The sequence below is a fragment of the Muscardinus avellanarius genome (assembly GCF_963383645.1).
Source record: "Muscardinus avellanarius genome assembly, chromosome: 4".
Classification (NCBI taxonomy): Eukaryota; Metazoa; Chordata; class Mammalia; order Rodentia; family Gliridae; genus Muscardinus; species Muscardinus avellanarius.
In genome coordinates this window covers 133,635,264-133,650,029 of record NC_137789.1, presented here as the reverse complement: position 1 = coordinate 133,650,029, position 14,766 = coordinate 133,635,264, and the positions used below count along the sequence as shown (strand labels likewise).

General features: G+C 41.2%; 1 protein-coding gene across 1 annotated transcript in view; it reads right to left on the bottom strand.

The window, feature by feature from the left end:
* Positions 1-260: 260 nt before the first annotated feature.
* The window catches only part of SLF2 (SMC5-SMC6 complex localization factor 2), a gene marked incomplete at both ends in the record, with an annotated part of 57,982 nt that continues 43,476 nt past the window's right edge, over positions 261-14,766 (bottom strand). Inside the window, 5 exons of the mRNA XM_080694411.1 lie at positions 261-296; positions 1,391-1,459; positions 6,194-6,280; positions 11,258-11,335; positions 11,919-12,050. Coding sequence (XP_080550537.1) covers positions 261-296; positions 1,391-1,459; positions 6,194-6,280; positions 11,258-11,335; positions 11,919-12,050 — 402 coding nt within the window. The remainder of the gene's footprint in view (positions 297-1,390; positions 1,460-6,193; positions 6,281-11,257; positions 11,336-11,918; positions 12,051-14,766) is intronic.

Here is a 14,766-nt window from a genome sequence, read left to right as displayed (position 1 = left end):
AAGGACAGGTGACTATTAGCTGCTTCTATTCCTCCCTCCTTTTTTAAAAGGTCAGTTGTCTTAAAAGCTAAGCAGATCACATTTCACATCTGCTTCACAAATGGCGATTTCTTCATTACCAGCTCCATACTAGGCATTCAAAAGCACATCTGACAGGCCTCTTCTTAGTATTCCATTGTATTCTGTAGTGATTCTTTTCTATTCCTCTTGGAAAGCCTCCAAATGAATTCTTGTTCATATTTTTGCTGCTGAAATTCCTGTTAAGAATCTGGTACCCAGAAGTCATGAAGCTGCCCCTAGAAAAGGAAAGGGGACAAATTTAATCAAATTATGACTTAATCTTTATAAAACTACTAATCACAATGCACTTTGACAATGAAAGTAATGTAATCTTATACCCCTAAACAAGGTCTCATTTTTTTTTTTTTTGGTGGTACTGGGGGTGGAACCCAGAGGCTTTCTACCTCCGGGCTATACTCCAGACCTTTTTATATTTTATTTGGAAACAGGGTCTCACTAAGTGGCTGAGAGCCTCACTAAGTAGCTGAGGCTGGCTTTGAATCTGTGCAATCCTCCTGTCTCCGCCTCCCAAGTGTAGGGATTACAAGCGTGCGCCACCACACCCAGCTAAACAAGGTCTCATTAAATTGCTGAGGCTGGCCTTGAACATGCAATCCTCCCATCTCAGCATTCCAAGTACCAGAATTACAGGTATGTAACACTGTGCTATAAAATCTGCTTGAGAGGTCATCTGCAACTTAGTGAGACCCTGTTTACAAATACAAAATAAAATCGGGCTAGAAGGCATAGCTGGGAGGTAGAATGCCCCTGGGTTCAATCCCCAGTAATGAGAAAACACACACACACACACACACACACACACACACACACACACACACACACACTTTCTTCCCCCCCGCGCCTCTCTCTGATAATGGGGATTGAACCCAGGGGAATTCTACCTCTGAGTTAAATCCCAGCTCCATTTTATTTTTTTATTTTGGAAGAGGGTGTACAAAGCTGTTGAGGCTGGCTGTGAACCTGAGATCCTTCTATTTTGGCCTCCCAAGTGCTGGGATTACAGGTGTGCATGACCATACTAGCTAATATAAAGTCTTTATTATATATTTCTTTGAAAATTTCTTTCTTTCTTTTTGCAGAACTGGGGATGGAACCCAGGGGCATTCTACCTCTGAGATACATCCCAGCCCTATTTTTCATTCTTTATTTTGAAGCAGGGTCTGAGTTGTGAAGGCCTCAGTAAGTAACTGAGGTTATAAACACACCGCCATGCCTGGCTAAGTGCTTTGTCACACTTTGTTCCAAACAATATGAAGAGTAACTTGTAATAAAACTATTAAGATTCAATGAAACCTTAATAAAACGATACCTGAGTAGGTCGACAGTTCTGGATTATTTCTTGCCATTTTCCATGTATCCTGGCAACCAAGTCTTTTACCTTAAAAAATACCAAAAGAGGAAAAGGGATCAGATTAAAACATCCTCATATATCATCAATTTAACATTGATACAAAAAATCTTGTAGTTTTAACAAGAGCACATGCAATGATTCAATTTGGTTTTTGTCATGGAAGTTCTTAATCTTTAAGAGGTCTTTCAAAAAATAGTCCAAAACTTTTCTTTATCACATAATCTAAAGTACTGAATAACTTAGAATTCGAATTTCTACTAGTTATTAAAGAACTTTTGTTTTTCTTGCCTTCAAAAATAATTTTTTTTTTTTTTTTTTAGTAGTACTGGTGTTTCTGGAAACCCTTCTACCTCTGTGCTACATTCCCAGACCTATTTTTATATATTTTTTTAAGTTGGAAACAGGGTTTCTTAAGCCAGCAAGGCTGGCTTTGAACCTGCATGATCCTCCTGTTTCAGCCTCCTAAGTGCGGGGATTATAAGCGTGCGCGCTCTCTCTCCCCCCCCCCCCTTTTCTCCCCTCTCTCTCCTCTCTCTGTCACTCTCTCTCTCTCCTCTCTCTCTCTCTCTCCCCTCTCTCTTCTCTCTCTCCCTCCCCCCCTCTCTCCGTCACTCTCTCTCTCTCCTCTCCTCTTTTCTCCCCCCCCCCTCTCTCTTGCAATACTAAAGATTGAATCCAGGAGTGTTCCCCATTGCTTTTTTGCTTTTTTTTAAGTTTTGAGACAAGGTCTCACTAAGTTGCTTAGGCTGGCTTTTAACTTGTGGTCCTCCTACCCCAGCCTCCTGAATCACTGGGATTACAGGCATGAGCCACTATGCCTCAGGAACTTATATTTTTTGACCTGCTGGATTTTGAACACTTAGAGAAGTTAAAGGGTGGGGCTAGGGATGTAACAGTGGTAGACTGCTTGCCTAGCATGCATGAGAAGCTAAACTTGGACTATGCTTTAAGGCCCAAGGCTTTGGCTATTCCCACCTTACTAGCTTTTATTTGAAAGACTCAAGCTGGGCATGGTGGTATATACTTGGGAGGTGACTGCAGCTTCATGGCCAGCCTCAGAAACTTAGTGAGACTCTCTACAATTTAGTGAGACCTTGTTTAAAAAAAAAAAAAAAAAGGTCTCGGGAGCGTAGCTTGAAGATTCTTGTAGAATGCCCTTGGGTTTCATCTCTAGAACCACGAACATAAAGTTTGTCATTTGTTCTTTTCCATATACGAGAAGATCAAAATTTTGCCAGGCATCTTAGTGCATGCTTGTAAACCCAGCGCTGGAGAAGTCTGTGACAGGAGGATCACAGGTTTGCAGCCAGCCAGATGCAGTAATTTAGGAGGCCCTCTGCAATTTAGTGAGGCCCGTTTCAAAATAAAAAATAAAACAGGGCTGGGGGCAATAGCTCAGAGGTAGAATGCTAAATTCAATCCGCAGAACCACAAAAAATAAATGAAACAAAATAAAATAAATAAAATAGGACTAGGGGTGGTAACCCAGAGGTAGAATTCGTCTGGGTTCTATCCCCAGTACCACCAAAATAAAAAAAACAGAAGATCCAAAATTCACTGTTAAGACCTTAATGTTTCTGCAAAGTCATATGAATCCTCTTTATCTTATTTTTGGTGCTGGGGTTGGATCCAGGGGTGTTTTACTTCTAGCTATACTCCTAGACCTTTTTCTAAAATTATTATTATGAAAGAGGGTCTGCTAAATTGCTGATGCTGTCCTCAAACTTGTGATTCTCCTGTCTTGCCTCCCAAGTAATGGGATTATAGGCGTGTGCTGGCTTGAATCCTCTTTATATACCTGTTTTAATCCTATGTTTAGAAGTTTAGAAGTCTGTGCAAAGCTCACATTTTACCATAAATACAAACTTTTATCACTTTAGCAATATTCTCTTTTTGGCGGCCTACGAATCACATCTGGGGAGCTCTGCCATTGTGGAACATCAGTACTAGATATGTAGTACCTGGAAATTTATTTGTTTGTTTATTTATTTATTTATTTATTTATTTACTTATTTATTTATTTATTTATTTTTGTGGTTCTGAGGGTAGAATCCAGAGGCTTCCTACTTCCAAGCTATACCCCCAGACCTATTTTACACTTTATTTGGAAACAGGGTCTCACTAAGTTGCTGAGAGCCTCACTAAGTAGCTGAGGCTGGCTTAGAACCTGTGTGATTCTCCCGTCTCAGCCTCCCAAGTGCAGGGATTACAAGCGTGCGCCACCACGCCCGGCAAGTACCTGAAAATTTAAAATCTAATACAGCCGGGCGTGGTGGTGCATGCTTATAATCCCCGCGCTTGGGAGGCTGAGACAGGAGGATTGCACGGGTTCAAAGCCAGCCTCAGCTACTTAGTGAGGCTCTCAGCAACTTAGTGAGACCCTGTTTCCAAATAAAATATAAAATGGGTCTGGGAATATAGCCCGGAGGTAGAAAGCCTCTGGGTTCCACCCCTAGTACCACCAAATACATACATACATACATACATACATACATACATACATACATACATATTCTGAAGGAGAAAAATTCTTTCAGCACTACTGAAATGCCATAGATTTTTCTTTCCCATTTTACAAATTAAAAACCTTATGCTTAAGCCGGGCATGGTGGCGCACGCTTGTAATCCCAGCATTTGGGAGGCTGAGACTGGAGGATCGCGGTTCACAGACAGCCTCAGCTACTTAGTGAGGCCCTCTGCCAACTCAGTGAGACCCGGTTTCAAAATAAAGAATAAAAAATAGGGGAGGGGGTAAAGCTTGGAGGTAGAATGCCCCTGGGTTCCATCCCCAGTACTCCTGCCCCACCCAAAAATATTTAAAAAAAAAATAGAAAAGCAAAAATAAAAAATAAAATAGGGCTGGTGATAAAGCTCAGAGATAGATTGATCCTAGGTTCAATCCCCAGTACCACCAAAAAAAAAAGCCAAATTTAAGAGCATGAAGTAGAAAAGCAACTTTAGTATTAGTAGAATGATTTGAATTTTTCCTGAAATATAAAATTAAACAATAGTTTTTTTTAAAACTTGTAAGGATTGTTTTATTCTCAAATCATCATTTAGCTTTTTTATTTTATTTATTTATTTTTATGTGGATCATATTGAAATTGGCATACATTCAAACTGTTCTTGGTGCCCTTCCCCCCCACTACCTACTTCTCCTTCCCAGCAGTGAGTGTCCAAGTCAACCATGCTACATTCATACTTTTACGTATATTGGATGTAACTTCTCCATTAATCAACCTCAGCCTTTCTTTGTCTTCTACCCCTCCATTTCAGCTTTGCTGAGGTTTCCCCTCCATTATCTGGAGTCCCTCTGGTATTCCTAATAGTCCCTAGTTTGGGCATATTAGAGAAAACATATGTGGAGCCCAGGGGCTTTCAACCTCCAAGCTACACCTCTTGCCCTATTTTTTATTCTTTATTTTTAAATAGGGTCTCACTAAGGGCCTAAGTAGCTGAGGCTGTCCCTGAACCTCAATCCTCCAGTCTCAGCCTCCCCAGCATTCCAAATGCTGGGATTATCAGGGTACACCACCACGCCCGGTTCATTTAACTTTTATAATGTAAAGTACATTCCTTTTTTCCTCTTGTGTTTGGAATACTCATAGAATGTGAGTCTCAGCTTTATAACTTTGCATCATACATTAAGTAGCTGCAAAAGCCAGTCATTTGAATAATGCCCATTTAGATGTAGTATATGCATTTAGTAAAGTTAAGTAGGAAAATGAATAACTGGTGAAGTTGTATTAGTTTTTTTAATTTATTATGATATTTTTATTTATTATGAGGCTGGCTTAGAACCTGTGCGATCCTCCTGTCTCAGCGTCCCAAGCGCGGGGATTACAAGCGTGCGCCACCACGCCCGGCTTCCTTCTGAGTTTTAGAACAAAAGTGAAAAAATGTATTTGCTTTGAGATCTTTTCTTTCACTTGCAATCTAGCTAGAGAAACTTGATAGAAGCTGATTTCTGTTATTAAGAAAAAGTCTTAAGCCGGGCATGGTGGTGCAAGGTTGTAATCCCAGTACTTGGGAGGCCGAGACAGGATCACATAGGTTCAAAGCCAGCCTCAGTTACTTATTGAGGCTCTCAGCAACGTAGTAAGACCCTGTTTTCAGATAAAATAGGTCTGGTAGTGTAGCCTGGAGGTAGAAAGCCCCTGGGTTCCATCCCTAGTACCCCCCCACACACACACACACAAAAGATAGGCAAGCCCTCTACCAATAAGCTATAGTCACTCTACCAAATTAACTAAGCCACTATGATATGGTTTTTGTTTTGTCCTGCTATGGATTAAACTCAGGGCGTTCACAGCATGCTATGCAAGTGCTCCACCACTGATCTATATCCACAACTCTTTTTATTTTATTTGAGACAGGATCTTGAACTTGGGATCCTCTGGTTTTAGTATCCAAGAAGTTGGGATAACCATAGTTTGTTGCTACCATACTGGGCTCCTTACATGCTTCCCAGTACTTGGGAGGCTGAGACAGGATTTCAGGTTTTCGACCAGCCTCAGCAACTTAGTGAGGTTCTCTGCGGCTTAGTGAGACCTTGTTTCAAAATAAATAAATAAAACAGGGCTGGGGGGTGTAGCTCAGAGGTAGAAGGTCCCTGGGTTCCATCCCAAGTACCAATAAATAAATAAATAAATAAATAAATAAATAAATAAGGAGGATTACATGCATTTCTTCCTTAAATATTATTGTAACTAAGATTAAACAAACAAAATCCAACTAATGATGCATAAAAAACATACTTACCTTAGTTCTATAAAAAAGTCTCGCATCTTCCCTAATATCACACTTAACGTGCTTTTCCAAAGCCCCACAGAGTAGCACAAAGTGTTTCTGTGCAAAACAAAACAAACAAGAGGGGTGAAAATAACTCTGAAGCATTACAAATTAAGAAATGAGGCAGTTAGAATTACTATATAATTAAAAATCAATCATTTCCCCAGTTAACAGTATCTTTATGTTTAATCATCTATCATAATAGCAATTCTTTCAGTGAAAATAGTCACTTCCATGACAATAGGATGGTTATGGTTTATTGTTAATTTTAAAAATACACAGAAGCCAGGTTTGGTGACACAGGTTAGTAATAGCTGCTCCTCAGGAGGAGAGAGGAGGATTGAAACTTTAAGGCCAGCCTGGGGAATTCAGCAAAATGCTATCTCAACATAAAATTTATTTATTTTTATTTATTTATTTTTTGTGGTACTGGGGGTGGAACCCAGGGGCTTTTCTACCTCCAGGTTATACTCCCAGACCTATTTTATACTTTATTTGGAAACAGGGTCTCACTAAGTTGCTGAGAGCCTCACTCAGTACCTGAGGCTGGCTTTGAACCTGTGCGATCCTGTCTCAGCTTCCCAAGCGCTGGGATTACAAGTGTGCGCCATCACACCCGGCTCAACATAAAATTTAAAAAGGGCTGGGGATGCAGCTCAGTGGCAAAGCGGTTTCCTGGCATGTACAAGTTCCTCAACAAAGGTTCTTTCTATAATACTATAGCTACGACAGAGTGCTAATAATATCTTATGGTTAAGAAAGACGAGTAGCAAATCTGGGCATGGTATCACACACCTGTAATCCCAGTACTTGGAAGTCTGAGACAGGAGGATCAGAGGTTCGAGGACAGCCTCAGCAAGTAGTGAGACTTTCATCAACCTAGTGAGACCCTGTTTCAAAATAAAAAAATAAAATAGAGCTGAGGGTATAGCTTGAAAGTAGAATACCTCTGAGTTCAATCCCTAGTACCACACACACACACAAAAACAAGTGGCAAATTACATGACTAGTATGACTCCATTTTTGTGAAAATTATGTTAGTATATGAACAAATTATGGAAAAATTTATAGAAGGGCACTGGGTACTACTTTATAGGATTTTACAATAATTACTGACTTTTTTTTTGCAGGTCTGGGGATGGAACTCAGGGGCATTCGATCTCCGAGCTACACCCCCCACCCTATTTTTTATTCTTTATTTTGAAACCAGGTCTCACTGAGTTGCAGAGGACCTCATTAAGTAGCTGAGGCTGTCTGTGAACTGTGATCCTCCAATCTCACCCTCCCGAAAGCTGGGATTAAAAGCATGCGCCACCAGGCCTGGCTTACTGACGTTTTTTGTGTGTATGGATGGTACTGAGGATTTAACCCAGGAACGTTCTTTTTTTTTTTTTTTTAGGTATTGGGGATGGAACCCAGGGGCATTCTACCTCCGAACTACACCCCCTGCCCTATTTTTTTGAAATAGGGTCTCTCTAAGTTGCGGAGGGCCTCACTAAGTAGCTAAGGCTGTCCACGAACTGCAATCCTCTGGTCTCAGCCTCCTGAATGATGGGACTACAAACGCGTGTCAACACGCCCAGCCTTATTCTATTTATTTATTTATTTATTTATTTATTTATTTATTTATTTTGGTGGTACTGGGGTTCCTGGAAATCCTTCTACCTTCGGGCTACACTTCCAGACCTATTTTATATTTTTTATTTGGAAACAGGGTCTCTTAAGCCAAACCAGCACGATCCTCCTGTCTCCGCCTCCCAAGAGCGGGGATTACAAGCGTGCACCACCACGCCCAGCTATTTTTTATTTTGAAACAGGGTCTCAGTGAGTTGCAAAGGGCATCACTAATTAGCTAAGGCTATCTGAGAACCATGATCCTCCTGTCTCAGTCTCCCAAATGCAGAGATTACAAGCGTGTGCCACCATGCCGGGCTCCCAGGGACATTTAAACTGCCAAGCTACACCCCCAGTCCTATTTTATTTTTATTTTGAAACAGGGTCTCACTAGGTTGTTGAGAGTCTTACTTCCTCCCGAGACTGTCCTGGAACCTGTGATCCTCCTGTCTCAGGCTCCCAAGTACTGGGATTATTGGAGTATACCATCATGCTTGGCTAATTGTTTTTTTTTTTTGCGGGTCTGGGGATGGAACCCAGGGGCATTTGACCTCCGAGCTCCACCCCCTGTCCTATTTTTTATTCTTTATTTTGAAACCGGGTCTCACTGAGTTGCAGAGGGCCTCACTAAGTAGCTGAGGCTGTCCGCAAACCACGATCCTCCAGGTCTCAGCTTCCCAAATGCTGGGATTACAAGCGTGTGCCATCACGCCTGGCTGTTAATTGTTTTTTCATCAGAAAAAATATTTAAAAACTATAAAGGCAAGCGGGGCGTGGTGGCGCATGCTTGCAATCCCAGTACTTGGGAGACTGAGACAAGAGGATTGCAGGTTTGCAGCCAGCTTCAGCTACTTAGTGAGGCCCTCCATTACATAGTGGGATGCTGTTTCAAAGTAAAAAAATGAAAAATACAGTTGGGGGTGTAGCTCAGAGGCAGAATGCCCTTGGGCTTAATCTCCAGTTCTATAAATAAATAAATAAATAAATAAATAAAATAAGAAAAATAAAAATTATAAAGGCCATGTAGGATTATAAATTATTTATCAAAAGAATGAACATAGTGCTATGTATAATAGTATTTATAAAAACATATTAACCAGTCTTGTATCACTTCTCTCATGACACCTCCCCTTTTTGGAGGGGAGCTAGGGGCTTGAATCCAGAGACATTCAGCCTCTGAACCTGAACTGTCTCCTCCCTTTTGAAACAGGGTCTCACTGTGTTGCTGAGACAGGCCTCGACCCTGTGAGCCTCCTGTTTCAACCTTCTAAGTACTGGGATTACAGGCATGTGCAACCATGCCTGACCAGGGTGTCATGTTTTAAAACACGGATTGGAAGCTGGGCGTGGTGACGCATGCTTGTAATCCCCGTGCTTGGGAGGCTGAGACAGGAGGATCACAGGTTCAAAGGCAGCCTCAGATACTGAGTGAGGCTCTCAGCAACCAAATAAAATATAAAATAGGTCTGGGAGTATAGCCTGGAGGGAGAAAGCCTCTGGATTCTACCCAGAGTACATCCCCCCCCCCAAAAAAAAAAAAAAAAACAGGACTGGAATAGATGAGTGTGTTGCAAGCCATCAATCCTGGGACATGGAAAGCTGAGACAGAAAGATTGCAGGTTTGAGGCCAGACTCAGCAACTTAGCCAGACCAATTTCTTTTTCTCTTTTGGTACTGGGGACTAAATCCAGGGACATTCTATCTATGAGCTATACCCCCAACCCTTCTTATTTCTTTAAATATTGAAACAGAGTCTACGTTGCTGAAATGGCCTTGTGCCTGTGATCTTTCTGTCTCAGCTTCCCAAGAACGGGGATTACAGGTGTATGTTATACACCTAGCAGTAAGACCCAGTTTCAAAAATGAAAAATAAAATAGGCTGGGGGAGTAGCTCAAAGGTAGAAAGTCCCTGGGTTCCATCTCCAGTATTAAAAGAAAAACGAGTAAATAAAGACTAAAGCAGGAATTGGAATAGCTAAAATATAAAAAAAGAGGAATTAAATAAGAACTTTCCCCATGAATATGGAAAAAAGAATTAAAATAAAAAGTCTGAGCCAGGCAAGGTGGTGCATATCTGTAATCCCAGTAGTTAGGGGGTTGAGACAAGAGGGTCACAGGTTTGAGGACAGCCTCAGCAAGTAGTGAGACTTGTCAACCTAGGGAAAATAAAGCCAGGCATAGTAGCTCACTTGTAAACCCAGTACCTGGGAGGCTAAGACTGGAGGATCACAGGTTTGAGGACAGTCTTAGCAAATAGTGAGACTCTCATCAACCCAGTCAGACCCTGTTTCAAAATAAAAATAAAATAGTACTAGAGGTATAGCACATAGGTAGAACATCTCTGGGTTCAACTGCCAATAACACTCAGATACACACTGACACACACACACACAAATAAATAAAAATAAAATAGAGGGTTGAGGATATCACTCAGAGGTAGAATGTCTCTGGGTTCAAATCCTAGTACCAATAAGCCGGGCATGGTGGCACATGCTTGTAATCCCCGCGCTTGGGAGGCTGAGACAGGAGGATTGCACGGGTTCGAAGCCAGCCTCAGCTGCTTAGTGAGGCTCTCAGCAACTTAGTGAGACCCTGTTTCCAAATAAAATATAAAAAAAGGTCTGGGAGTAGAGCCCGGAGGTAGAAAGCCTCTGGGTTCCACACCCAGTACCACCAAAAAAACCCAACCAAACAAAAAACAAATCCTAGTACCAATAAATAAATAAATACATAAATAAAAGAAGTTAAATTCATATGAGATAATTCAGAAATCCATTTCTGAAGTAGCCTGACTTCATTTCAATTTAATTTTGAAGGCAAATGTTATTTCTTTTTTGTTTGTTTTTTTTTTTGGGTGGTACTGGGGATGGAACCCAGGGGCCTTCTACCTCCAGGCTATACTCCCAGACCTATTTTATATTTTATTTGGAAACAGGGTCTCTTAAGCCAGCAGAGGCGGGCCTCAAACCTGTGTGATCCTCCTGTCTCAGCCTTCCAAGCGCAGGGATTACAAGTGTGTACCACCACGCCCGGAGGCAAATGTTATTTCTAAAAAAAAAAAAAAAAAAAGTGAGTGGGAGAATAAGTGGAAAGAAACCAGTTCCTAGCTGGTATTTGGTGACCTTTATATCTTATGAATAGCTTATACTGTTGCAAGTTATGGGAGTTAAGCTACACCTCAACAAACTGAACATTTTCTTTTCTTTTCTTTTGGTGGTACTAAGGATGGAACTCAGGGTGATTTCTACCTCTGAGCTATACTCCCAGACCTGTTTTATATTTTATTGGAGGTTACCATTACCCCCCTCTTTCCAGTTAACTTTTATTAAAATTAAAATTTTCTCCTAACTAAAGCATGCACATTCACTCCATCAATGGTGACACCTATTTATAAAACAACAATAATAAAACATTACCTACCCGTTGTCCCGAAGAAAAAGAATGAGAACAGCTAACTTCGCCGACTAAATGAAGTAGAATGTAGGTCAGGTAATATGCCTGTTAAAGAAATGAATGAAGTTAATAGCTGACTTAGCAAGCAGAGGTGTCATTTTGTTTATCCATTAGGAAAGCTGCCTAGGAAGGGTGAAGGATTTAACCTCACTGGTAAGAAAATGAAAAGCCATGCATTGAAATTAAGCTTGTTTTCCTAATACAAGTTCCTTCTTTTTACTACCTCACAACTGTCCTAGCACAGAGCTACAAAAAATATTCCCAGGATTAAACCCCCAACAACCATACTTAAATTCTCAACTCTTAAGATTATTAAATCCTAGTGCTTTGGAGGCTTAGATAGTAGGATCGCAAGTTCAAGGCCATCCTCAGCAAACAGTGGGACTCACATCAATCTTGCAAGACCCTGTTTCAAAATAAAAATAAAATGGGGCTGGGGATGTAGCCTAGAAGTAGAATGTCTCTGGGTTCAATCCTGAGTAACACTAACACACGTGCGCATACACACACACACACACACACACACACACACACACACACACACACTACTGAATTCATGATATCAGTAAATAAAAATATCGTTCACTTTATGCTCTTGTTTTACTCTTGGAGATTCAGCTCTTGATACCTGCTTTTCAAGTTCTAAATGAAGACTGTCATCAATAGTGCCATTTGGTTGTTCAGCCCTTTTCTTCAAGACCATTTTCTTTAACAAATCAGAAGGCTTCATTTGTACAAGATAGCGATGTAGGACTGATATCTATCAAAAGAAAGAGGAGACAGTGAGCAAAACTAAGCAATACAGTTTCTCTTTCTAAGTCAGTTTCCCCCCAGTATGTCCACTGTTCATTTTTCTAATTTTGTCCCTTGGCTTTCTTTATATATGATATCCATTTCCAGTTTACTTAAAAGTTCTCAACTGGCCGAGCGTGGTGGCGCACGCTTGTAATCCCGCGCTTGGGAGGCTGAAACAGGATTGCACAGGTTCAAAGCCAGCCTCAGCTACTTAGTGAGGCTCTCGGCAACTTAGTGAGACCCTATTTCCAAATAAAATATAAAATAGGTCTGGGAGTATAGCCCGGAGGTAGAAAAGCCCCTGGGTTCCACCCCCAGTATCACCAAAAAAAAAAAAAAAAAAAAAAAAAAAAAAAAGTTCTCAATTGTATTTAAAGATTTAGGATTTGTGGAGCATGCTTGTAATCCCAGTACTTGGGAAGCTAAGACAGGAGGATCCCAGGTTCAACGCCAGCCTCAGCAACTTAGACCCTGAGCAACTTAGCAAAACCCTGTTTCAAAATAAAAACTAAAATAGGGTGAGGTGTGTAGACTGAAGGTAGCATTCCCCTGGGTTCTATTCCCTAGCACCCAACCAAAAAAAAAGATTTAATATTTATAATTTAGAATATGTGCTAAGGAAGAGGCCAAATGATATTACACAGACACTCCACGGAATGCTCTCTCTGTGAAATTATTATTATTTTTGGTGCTGGAAGTTGAACCCAGGGGCACTCTACTTCTGAGCTATATCCCCAGCTCTATTTTACTTTTTATTTTGAAACAGGGTCTCACTAAATTGAACCTCACTAAGCAGCGGAGGCTGGCTTTGGACTTGCAATTTTCCTGATTCAACCTCCCAAGTACTGGGATTAAAAGCGTATGCCACCATGCTTGGCTGTGAAATTATTTAAAAGTCAGCAAAGCTGAATTTCCCTATAGAAAGAAGTAATTAAATTGGGAAAAGAAGCCAGGTGTGGTGGCACACGCTTGTAATCCCAATACTTGAGAGGTTGAGACAGGAGGATTGCATTCACAACCAGCCTCAGCTACTTAGCGAGGCCCTCCACAACTTAGTGAGACCCTCTTTCAAAATAAGAAGTAAAACAGGGCTGGGGGTATAGCTCAAAGGTAGAATGCCTGCTGGGTTCAATTCCTAGTACCACACACAAAAAAATTTGGGACAAGAAACACTATAAGATGCTCAGTAAGTAAGGTGCAGTGGCACATATCTGTAATTCTAGTACTGGGGAGGCTGAGACAGTTGGATCACAGGTTCAAGGATAGACTCAACAATTTATCTTTCTTTTCTTTCTTTTTTTTTTTGGGTGGTACTGGGGTTCCTGGAAGCCCTTCTACCTCTGGGCTACACTCCCAGACTTATTTTATACTTTTTTATTTTTGGAAACAGGGTCTCTTAAGCCAGCGGGTCTGGCTTCGAACCTGTGCTATCCTCCTGTCTCCAGCTCCCAAGTGCAGGGATTACAAGTGTGCGCCACCACACCCGGCTTAGACTCAGCAATTTAGAGAGAGCTTGGCGTGGTGGTGCACACTTGTAATCCCAGTACTTGGGAGGCTGAGACAGGAGGATCACAGGTTCAATAACCTCAGTAGCTTAGTAAGACTGTTTTCAAATAAAATATAAAAATAGATCTGGCGGTACAGCCCAGAGGTAGAGAGCTCCTGGGTTTCATCCCCAGTACCACCAAAAAAAAAAAAAAAAAGAGGTTGGGGATATAGCCTGAATGCAGAATGGCCTTGGGTTTGATCCTTAGTACCATACACACAAAAAAGATGTTTGATAAAAAAAGAAAAGAAAGCCGGGCGTGGTGGTGCACGCTTGTAATCCTCGCACTTTGGAGGCAGAGACAGGAGGATCGCGCAGGTTCAAACGCTGGCTTAGGAGACCCTGTTTCCAAATAAAAATGTAAAAATAGGTCTGGGAGTGTAGCCCGGAGGTAGAAGGGCTTCCAGGAACCCCAGTACTACCAAAAAAAAAAAAAAAAAAAAAAAAAAAAAAAAAAAAAAAAAAAAAAAAAAGAAAGAAAGAAAAGAAAAGAAAAGAAAGGAAAGCAAGCTCAAGCCAGGTGCGGGGTACATGCCTGGAATCCCACTTAGGAAGCTGAGATAGGATTGCAGGTTCAAGACCAGCCTCAAGAATTTATAGAGACCTTGTTTGTTCCCTTCCTTTCTTCCTCTTTTTTTTTTTTTTTTTTTTTTTTTTTTTTGTGGAACTGGGGATTGAAGCAAGGGCATTCTACTTTCGCTGATACCTCCAGTCCTTTTTTTTTTTAGTGGTATTGGGGATGAAACCCAGGGGCATTCTATCTCCGAGCTACACCCCTAGCCCTATTTTTTATTCTTTATTTTGAAACAGGGTCTCACGAAGTTTCAAAGGGCCTAAGTATTAGCTGAGGCTGTCCACAAACTGTGATCCTCCTGTCTCCACCTCTGGAATGCTGGGATTACAAGCATGCACTACCACGCCCGGCTCCTATTTTTTATTCTTTATTTTGAAACAGGGTCTCACTAAGTTGCAAAGGGCCTCGCTAAGTAGCTGAGGCTGGCTGTAAGCCTGTGATCATCCTGTCTCAGCCTCCCAAGTACAGGAATTACAAGCATGTGCCACCATGCCTGGCCAGAGACCTTGTTTCTAAATAAAAGTAAAATATGGTTGGAGGGTAGCTCAGAGGTAGAATCCC